The following is a 10949-nucleotide window of genomic DNA, read 5'->3' on the forward strand; positions in this document are numbered from 1 at the left end:
GGTAGCTGGTCACCGCGGCAGCGCGTTCCCATGCCGAGGTGGGCGCCGTCGGTGGGGAAGGACGACGTACGGGGAAGAAAAGTCGACGAGCACGGGATTTTTCATAAATTTGACTTAGTTTTTTTTAAGTCAAAATTTAGTTCTTTTTTGAGACAAAAATTTTAAGTCAATTTTTAGTTTTTTTAAAGTCAAATTTTAGTTTTTTTTACACAATCTTTTTTAAGTCAAATTTGTAGTTCTTTTTGAGACAAAATTTTAAGTCTCAATTATTTGTTTTTTTAAGTCAAATTGTAGTTCTTCTTTTACACAAACTTTAAACTCAAATTTTAGTTAGTTTTTTAAGTTATTAGTTAGTAGTTAGTTTTTTAAGTTAAAAAAAAATCCGGCCAGATCCATCGAGGCGCGCCCTGGCCGCGCCCTTCTCTGCTTCGCTCTGTGCCGGCCGGGCGCGGCGCGCAAGTGCTGGCGGCGGCGCGGCACGCGTATCGCGACGTGGCGCGCGCAAGATCCGGCGGCGGCGGCGGCGATCGTCGGAGGCGCGGCGCGCAACTCCGGCGGCGGCGGCAGCGTGTGGGGTTCGCGCGCGCGGCGGGGGGCGCCGGCCAGATATCGAGGCGTTGCAGGGGGTGTGACGTACGGGGCGGGCGCGGGAAGAAGACGGAGGCAGCGGCCGACGGCGGCGGTCGGCGAGGACGACGAAGAGGCCGCCTGGCGGCGGTCGACGGAGACGCGCGCGCGGCGGAGGCGAGGTCGACGAAGAGGCAGCCTGGCAGTTCGACTGAGGAAGGAGAACTGAGTCCTGCGCGCCGCCCGCGCGGATATTTATAGGTAGGGGCTTTAGTCACGGTTGGTGTGGCCAACCGCGACTAAAGGGTACCCCTTTAGTCGCGGTTGGTCACACCAACCGCGACTAAAGCCCTTTTTCGCCCGTTTTTCCGGTTCCCGCGGAAATGACCTTTAGTCGCGGTTGGCCAGGCCAACCGCGACTAAAGGCCTTTTTCAAAATTCTTTCAATTTCTAAATGTGAAAAATAAAACTATTTCATTTCTAAATGTGAAAAATACAAATTATATATCAAAAAATTAAGAAAAATAAAACTAATTCATTTCTAAATGCGAAAAATACAAATTATATATCAAAAAATTAAGAAAAAATAAAACTAATTAATTTCAAAATGTTAAAAATACAAATAATACATCAAAAAATTCAGAAAAATAAAACTAATTCATTTCTAAATGTGAAAAATACAAATTATATATCAAAAAATTAAGAAAAATAAAACTAATTCATTTCTAAATGTTAAAAATACAAATAATACATCAAAAAATTCAGAAAAATAAAACTAACTCATTTCTAAATGTGAAAAATACAAATTATATATCAAAAAATTAATAAAAATAAAACTAATTCATTTCTAAATGTTAAAAATACAAATTATATATCAAAAAATTAAGAAAAATAAAACTAATTCATTTCAAAATGTTAAAATACAAATTATATATCAAAAAATTAAGAAAAATAAAACTAATTCATTTCAAAATGTTAAAAATACAAATAATACATCAAAAAATTAAGAAAAATAAAACTAATTCATTTCTAAATGTTAAAAATACAAATTATATATCGAAAAATTCATAAATTCAATTAAAAATCTTAAAAATAGAAATCTTTCCGCCTCCCTCTTCCCACCAGTTCTTCCCACTAGTTCTTCCCGGCCGCCTGTGTCTTCTCGTTGGCCCCCTCTTCCCGCCTCTGTCTTTCCGCCGACCCCCTCTTCCCGCCTCGTCTTCCCGCCATTTCTTCCCTGTCTTCCCGCCTCTTTCTTCCCGCCAATTTCTTCCCGCCAATTTCTTCCCGCCTCTTTCTTCCCGCCACTTTCTTCCCGCCTCCTGTCTTCCCGCTCCCATTTTTCCCGCCATTTGTCACTACATATATGTAGCCCGGCTTGGCCAGCATTATCACATCTCTACAATCTCTCATCACTCTCTCATGGCTTCCACCGCACCCACTCTAACCTACCAGCAGGTGGAGGAGCTTTGTGCCTCGAACTACCCTTGCCCACCGGGCTACCGCGTCCCCGCCGGCTGGAGCCTAAGCGCCGGCGGCGTGCCGGTCCCTCCCGTCCCTCAGGGTACTGCGCGCCGGGCGGCCATCACAAACCACTACTACCTCGACCTCACGCCGGAGCAGCGGATGAATCCCCGCTGGCATCCCGATAACCAGCATACTTGGGACGCCTTCTTCATCAATCGGCGTGAGAGGGCGCTCGCCAGGTATGAGGAGGACGGTCTGCCTCCTGGAAACTTCCACGAGGCCGGCCGTCGGCTATGGTGGTACGGCCGGACTCTGCAGAGCGTCATGGACTACATCACGGCCGGCGATATCCCCCGCCTGCGCTACCCTCAGTTCGAGCCACGAGCGCCGCCCGATGACAGCGACGACAGCAGCGACGACGACGGCGGCAACTTAGAAGGCGACGACTACCAGTACAACGGTGGCGGCTATGAAGACTACGAGTATGCATATTATACGCCTAGGCAGGAGTATGACAGAATCACTCCAAATTTCATGTATCATCAGTGTTATCTCGAGTCAATTGAATCATTCGAAAATGGACACCAAACACATCACGGGTAATATAATTCACATGATCCATTCAACAAAGTTTGGTACAATAAATTATTACACATCATTTCTTTCCTTGTGTCCCTGCTTGCTTACGATTGTGCCGTATCCATGGAGCATCCTCATCATTTAACTTAATGCTTGGGTCGGTGTTCACTTTGAAGGGCGGAATTTCAGCAAACATATTATAATCTTCTGACATGTCTGTCTTGTCCTCCACTCCCACGATGTTTCTTTTCCCTGAAAGTACAATGTGGCGCTTTGGATCATCGCATGATGTACTGATCGTTTTCTTATCTTTCCGTTTCCTCGGTTTGCTACTCATGTCCTTCACATAGAAAACCTGAGCGACATCTTTCGCTAGGACGAATGGTTCGTCAAGGTAACCAAGATTGTTGAAATCCACCATTGTCATTCCGTATTGCTGGTCCACCTTTACCCCACCTCCTGTTAGCTTGAACCATTTGCACCGGAACAAAGGGACCCTAAAGGAGGGTCCATAGTCAAGTTCCCATATCTCCTCTATGTAACCATAATATGTGACCTTTTGCCCATTCTCGGTTGCTGCATCAAAGCGGACACCACTGTTTTGGTTGGTGCTCTTTTTATCTTGAGCGATCGTGTAAAATGTATTCCCATTTATCTCGTACCCTTGGAAAGTCGTTATAGTCGAAGATGGTGTCTTGGCCAACATGTACAGCTGATCTACAACATGATCGTCATTCATTAAATGTTTTCTCAACCAACTGCCGAAGGTCTCCATGTGGGCCTTCCTAATCCAGGATTCAGGCTTCCCAGGGTTGTCCGAGCGTAAAATATTCTTGTGTTTCTCAAAGTACGGGGCCACCAAGCTGGAATTGGTCAGAACTGTGTGGTGTGCTTCAGTCAGAGAATGGCCGTCCATACATATCGTTGATTTCCTTCCGATCGTGCCTTTTCCACTTAGTCTCCCCTCGTGCCGCGATCGAGGAAGACCAATCGGCTTAAGGTCAGGAACAAAGTCAACACAAAACTCAATTACCTCCTCATTTCCATAGCCCTTGGCGATGCTTCCTTCTGGCCTAGCACGGTTACGAACATATTTCTTTAATATTCCCATGAACCTCTCGAAGGGGAACATATTGTGTAGAAATACAGGACCGAGAATGGAAATCTCATCGACTAGGTGAACCAGGAGGTGCGTCATAATATTGAAGAAGGATGGCGGGAACACCAACTCGAAATCGACAAGACATTGGATCACATCGTTACGTAACCGTGGTAGAACTTCTGGATTGATTACCTTCTGAGAGATTGCATTGAGGAATGCACATAGCTTCACAATGGCTACTCGAACATTTTCCGGCAGGAGCCCCCTCAAAGCAATCGGAAGCAATTGCGTCATAATCACGTGGCAGTCGTGAGACTTCAGGTGTTGGAACTTTTTCTCCGCCATGTTTATTATTCCGGATGCAGTCGTGAGACGGGACCTTCATACTGCTCAGGCATTCAAAAAAGATGACCTTCTCTTCTTTGGTCAGAGCGTAGCTGGCACGACCTTGAAACCGTTCCGGATGCCGGTCATCAGGGTCTTTCAAACTTTGTTGGTCCTGCCGTGCTTCCTTTGTATCATTTGACTTCCCATACACGCCCAAGAAGCTTAGGAGGTTCACGCAAATATTCTTCGTAACGTGCATCACGTCGATTGCAGAGCGGACTTCTAGGACTTTCCAATATTCTAGCTCCCAGAATATAGATTTCTTCTTCCACATGGCTGCGTGCCCGCCAGCTCCCTTCGGAACTGATTGTCCGCCAGGACCCTTTCCAAAGATGACTTTCAAATCCTTGACCATATCAAATACCTCAGCACCAGTGTGTTCCGCAGGCTTCGGCCGGTGATCTGCCTTGTCGTTGTAATGCTTGCCTTTCTTTCTTACTGGATGACCTTTCGGAAGAAATCGACGATGCCCAAGGTACACGTTCTTCTTACAATTTGGCAAATGTACACTTTCAGTCTCATGTAAGCAGTGCGTGCATGCATTGTATCCCTTATTTGACAGTCCCGAAAGGTTACTAAGAGCAGGCCAATCGTTGATGGTTACGAAAAGCAACGCTCGTAGGTCAAATTCCTCTTCTTTGTGCTCATCCCACACACGGACACCAGGTCTGCCCCACAGCTGTAAAAGTTCATCAACTAATGGCCTTAGGTACACATCGATGTCGTTGCCGGGTTGCTTCGGACCTTGGATGAGCACTGGCATCATAATGAACTTCCGCTTCATGCACAACCAAGGAGGAAGGTTGTAGATGCATAGAGTCACGGGCCAGTGTGCTATGGCTGGAGCTCGCTCGCCAAAAGGATTCATGCCATCCGTACTTAGACCAAATCTTATGTTCCTTGCGTCACTGCAAAATCTTTGAACTCTCTCGTCGATCTTTCTCCATTGCGTTCCATCTGCGGGGTGTCTCAACTCCCCGTCCGACTTACGGTCCTCTTTGTGCCATCGCAACAACTTGGCATGCTCTTTGTTCTGAACAGACGTTTCAACCGTGGTATTATAGGAGCATACCACATCACCTTGGCGGGAACCCTCTTCCTGGGTTTCGGCCCTCAACATCGTCACCAGGGTCATCGCCTCGATCTTATAACGCAATGCAGTGCATACCGGGCATTCATTCAAATTCTCGTATTCACCGCGGTAGAGGATGCGATCGTTGATGCATGCATGTATCTTCGTAACCTCTAAACCTAGAGGGCGCATAACCTTCTTTGCTTCGTACGCATCGGCGGGCAACTCGTTATTCTTTGGAAACATAGTCTTCAACATTTTCAGCAAGTTTTCAAATGCCGAGTCAGCTACACCTGCCTGTGCCTTCCATTTCAGCAAATCCAGTGTGCAGCCCAGCTTTTTCAGACCATCATCGCATCCGGGGTACGCCTTTCGTGATCCTCTAACATGCGATCCAAATTCTCCCTCTCCTTTTCAGTTTCAGGCGTCTCCGTGCATCAGCAATGGTCCGACCAAGATCATCAACGGGCTCATCACGTGCCTCTTCTTCACCTTCCCCTTCACCTTCCCCTTCACATTCAGCATCCTCCATGAAAGTATCACCGAAATGAGCAAGATAGCTTTCATCGATGAAATCATCCCCTTCTTCATCTTCTTCCATTATAACCCCTCTTTCTCCATGCTTGGTCCAACAATTATAGCTTGGCATGAAACCGTGCCGAAGCAGGTGCATGTGAACATCTCTTGAGGAAGAGTAACCCTTCTGATTCTTACAGTTAACACATGGACAGATAACAAAACCCCCCTGCTTGTTCGCATTAGCCACTACGAGGAAATCTTTCAAACCCGTAGTGAACTCGCCGGAGAGTCGGTTACCGTACATCCATTGCCGATTCATCTGCATTATTATAATATAAAATATATAATTAACCATCATGCATTTGTTAAACTAACTAGCTACAAACAATATAAATTAAACAATGAACTACACACATGCATATTTTATCAATGACACATCAAAGGTTCAAGTTGCTAACCGCGATCGAGAAGGAAAAAATAAATGAGAAAGCTCAAGTGTGGCTCCAACACTTCATATCATGTTTGTTTCATGCTCTTGGGGCATTTCATCAAACACCTTATGTGCATAAGAGGAACCAAAAGCAAACCTAACACCCACTTGTGAAGTTTGTGAAGAGAATGGCTCCAAATGGCTAAGTGTTGGCTGCTGGATGGGTATATATAGGGGAGGGGCTTTAGTCCTGGTTGGCCTGGCCAACCGCGACTAAAGGCCTTCGGGCACCTTTAGTCGCGGTTGGCCTGGCCAACCGCGACTAAAGCCCCCCACGTGCACCAGCTGGCCACCGAGCGCCCTGGGCCCAGGCCTTTGGTCGCGGTTCGCCTCCCGAACCGCGACTAAAGGTCCCATTAGTCGCGGTTCCTATAGCTTCGCGACTTATGGGGCTGGACGGAAGCCTGTTTTTCTACCAGTGTCTCCTGCGAGGAAAGGTTGGCGCCGTAGTTGACGAGGGAATACTCAACCGGGTAGGCTTAAGTAAGTTGGTCATTGCATAAGACCAGGATGGCCGGATCCAGTCGCTACGTCGATGAACCTGTTGAATGAGGCCCATCATGGCATGAAGGCCCGGTCGATTCATCCAAGACCATCATGGAGAACAAGTAAAGGAATCAATGGTGATAATCGGCTAGGGTTTTAGATGAATCACTTGTATAATGTAAAACCCTAGGTCAAGTTGCCTATATAAAGCTTGGCCACGATAGCATACGCAAGAGATTCATTCATCCTCGTAGCCCCCATAGCCGCTGTAGCTTCCATAGCCATCATCTACAATATTGGCAACAATGTAAATCAAATAGACATCAATATAATCAGGCAGGACTAGGCCTTTACCTCCACTGCGAGGGGCTGAACCTGGATATATCATGTCGTGTACCAATCTCGTTCAGATGCTCCAATGTCATCGTCATCGACCACCCCTCCAAAGCTACCCACGGTAGCATCTGTCTCAACAATACTACGATAGTTGGCGCCCACCGTGGGGCTGACTATGATATTTCGGGTTATGTGCGCTTAAACATTTATGTTCGTATATGGTGTCCAATGACATTTTTTTATTAGAGGCAGGGGTCCGGCAGTGGAGCACGGTTTCATGAATACGAACAACCAGGTTCTCCGCCCTCGTGCGCGCAGCGAAATTATTCACCTCTCATCCGCCTTAGTCTCCTCATGCCAGGTGAGTTCGAACTTGCGATTTTATGGATTTTGATTAATGTACGGAATTTAGTAAGCAAAATTGGAATAGTTGCAAATTGCATCTGAGGAGGATCTTTTAGAAATATTGTGTTCTATTTAGACCATTTGTTTATACATAATGAAATATCTTGAACAAAGCCTGGTTTAATGTATTTTTGTCCTTTTTTCCTTACATCTACTTATTCACACGCCGACTACTTATCGAATTTTATTAATTCTGAACATTGTATTTTACAAATCATGTACCCGATGGGAACCATTCTATGTGTTTATCTAATGTTACCTCAAAACCATGTGTTTGTACGGGGAGGGTGTTTTTGCTCCCGAGCACATATGCACACGTTATCCGTAGCGCTAGAGTGGGCATGGAGATTTGTGCTGAACGTATTTTCTACCAAGACACAGTACATCATACCTCTCAGCGGACTCGATGGCATTAATGATAGGTCCCATGCCGTACTGTTGGCCTATGCATGGTGCAGCTCAGTACAGAGGTTTTCATTAAACAAGCTAAGTAGCAGAGTCAGATGTGTCTCCAACTCAGTACATGCAAAACAGCAAAGGCCATACGAACCAGATGAGAAGGATGGTGTTGCACCGTCTGGACCTTGTCTGCACAGTAGTAAAGGCTGTCAGCTGGCAAACCATTACTGCGTAGGACCCACGTGTTGACCCTCCTCTCCGAGCTGCGAATTGAAAACGAAAAATACGGCAGAGAATACGGGAGCATATGTGCCCGCGATCAGATGTGCATTTCCGGTGTTTGTACCTAAATGTTTCCGTATTTATTTGTTGCTTGCTTACCATCGATTTGTATAGTTAATTACTGTAGAGTTTTATAAAATATTTATAGTGTACAAGACGGGGTGGCGCACTCTAAAATCTAGCGTGACAATAAAAAGAGGAGAGAAAATGAGACGATTCGGATCAAAACAAAAGTGTGAGGGGACTAAGTTGTAACTGCAATAGCCAACCCTCATTTTTTTCCTGCAACGTAACTCATAAAACAGTTTATCGTTATTTTGTTGTAATGTTTTATATATATTTGAAATGCACAAATCATTTTCTAAACTTGTGTACAAATTTTGAATGACTTTTTTTTGCCACTAACATGTTTGTTGGTTTTGTTTTACTACCGCGCCCTATCTTTTTGCAAAGTGTAACCGTACTAAATTCTGTTTACATATATACTCACGTCGTGATCATACGATGGTTGCAGCCCTCAAATGACGGGAGGGTAGGGGAATTAAACCAACCAAATGTTTCCACGTATCTCCGTAAGTCTATTCCGTAACAATCTTTCGGTACGTCTAGCATTTTTGTTATTTTATACTAGTCGGTTCCGGCCTTCCGGGGCTCTCAAGGAATCGCGTAAATTAGGCGATTAGCAGCGTAGATCGAGTCGGTAACGATGCGAGATTGCCTGGTGAAGCCTTGCCTTATAGTATTAGTTGTTCCCTCTTCGCACGGCAGCCAACTTTCACAGATCGACGCGGCGTAATTGCCAGATCGGATCCAAACTAGCATGGCTACGTCCTCGCCGCCGGGAAGCAGAGATCGCCTGAGCCAGCTCCCCGATTTCCTGCTGGGCCACGTCATCTCCTACCTTCCGAACAAGGAGGCTGGCCGCGCGGCGGCGCTTTCTCGACGGTGGCGCGACGTCTTCTGCAACGTCCACACCGTCTCCTTCGGGGAGCACGAGGGCGCGAGGGCCAGCGACTGGACCACCTTCTATTACGACGCTGAGGAGAAGAAGAGCTGCAGCTGGGCGCTCCTCAATGACGTCTGGTCGGCGCTGCTCTGCCGCCGCCGGTGCGCGGGCACACACGTGCCGCTGCGCCGACTCAGCTTCGCCTTCGACAGCTGCCACCCCTGGAACTACGTCCACGTCGACCAGTGGCTCACTTACGTGCTGCGGCACAACAGCCTTCAGGAGATCCACCTCGACCTCCGCTTCTGGCTCGGCCCGATCTGCCCGCGCAGCAAGGGCCGCTATGGCGATGATGGTTCCGACAAAGAAGAAGAGGTGGACAGTGACACGGACAACTCCGACGCTGAGCACGGACGCCGGAAGTGGAGGCCGTGCTCCTACCTTCTCCCCAAGGGGCTCTTCTCGTGCATCGGCATACGGACGCTGTGCCTAAGCAACTGCCGGATGAAGCTGCCCAAGACGGTGGACCTACCGTACCTCGAGACACTAAGCATTACCCAACCCCGCCGCGACGGCGGGAGAAGTGTCCAACGTCTGATCTCGAGCTGCCCCTGCCTCATCGACCTGACACTGGAGGCCATAGCCCGCCTGAAGAGCGTCACGGTGCTCGACAAGCGCCTCCGCCGCTTCGCCCTCCGGTGCTGCCACAATGTGCGGTCCGTCGACATCGACGCCTCGGAGCTCAAGTCCCTGGACTACAGTGGCTTGGCGCCTTTGGAGTCGCTCCTCTCCCTGCACGGCTCGCCAGGGATCCCTTCCTGCACCATCAACTTGTGCAAGGCCCCCTCTAATGAGGATGACCACGACAGGTTCATACGGTTCATGGAGAAAATCTCTGACGCCAAGCGCCTGCACCTGCACCACCGGTGCCTGCCAACCATGTCCTTCGGCGGGTTCCCGTCGTTCTCCAATCTGACGCGGCTGGCTCTGCAAGGTCCCCTCCAGAGTCCCAGCGTGGTGCGTGTGATCCTGGAGCAGACACCAAACCTTGAGATACTCTCTCTTTTCATGGAGCCCGCTGTGGTTCCCAGCGACAACGCGGAGCCCTCCGTGGTTCCCGGCGGCAACGCGGCTCCCGACGAGTCGAGCTTCTCCATCCCATGCCTGCGGAGCCATGTGAAAGAGATCAACATGGTGCACTACGAGGGCGACGCGCTGCAGAGGACGATGGCCAGGCTCTTGTTCCGGAACGCGCTACTTCTGGAGAGGATGTGCGTTGTGCTTGTGAGGGGCACATTCGCGTTGCAGGATGCACTGACGAGGGAGATTAAAAGCTGGGTGGTGGCTGCCCATGCAGAACAGATTTTCTTGTGATCTTTCATGGAGTGTAATCTCCTAAGTAAGAATGCAATCTCACAATATTTTTCTGAAGGTGCCTGAGCCTGAGAATAATTTTGGATGTAAAAGATTACACTCTCAGAATAATGTTTATGAAGGAGCATGAGAATTATTTTGCATGCAAGAACATTTGAATTACATTGTCGTGATACGTGTGTTGCAGTGAAATCTCTTGGCTCTAGTGGCTACTAGCTATCTGTGAAATGACTTTTTAGAAGGCAAATAAAAATGTGTACTACTCCCTCCGTCCCAAAATGTAAGACGTCTAACGATTAGTCAAAAGTCAACATTTTTTAAGAAGTTTATATATATAAAAATATAAACATTTTACAGTACTGAATCAACATTAATAGATTCACCATAAAATATATTTTCTTAATATGTCCATTCGATATTGTAGATGTAAATATATTTTTCTAAATATTTTGTCAAAGTTAGTAAAGTTTGACTTTTGACTAGTTCTTAAACGTCTTTTATTTTGGGACGGAGGGAGTACGTAGTTTATTGTCGTTTA

The 10949-nt window shown here is 47.2% G+C and overlaps 1 protein-coding gene across 1 annotated transcript; it reads left to right on the forward strand.

The window, feature by feature from the left end:
* The first annotated feature begins 8911 nt into the window (after positions 1-8911).
* LOC127329566 (F-box/LRR-repeat protein At4g14103-like) lies at positions 8912-10411 on the forward strand. Its single transcript, XM_051356066.1, has one exon. It carries the CDS (start codon positions 8912-8914, stop codon positions 10409-10411), a length of 1500 nt encoding a protein of 499 aa, XP_051212026.1.
* Positions 10412-10949: the final 538 nt, after the last annotated feature.

This window comes from Lolium perenne, chromosome 2 (genome assembly GCF_019359855.2).
Source record: "Lolium perenne isolate Kyuss_39 chromosome 2, Kyuss_2.0, whole genome shotgun sequence".
In the NCBI taxonomy this organism is placed as follows: domain Eukaryota; kingdom Viridiplantae; phylum Streptophyta; class Magnoliopsida; order Poales; family Poaceae; genus Lolium; species Lolium perenne.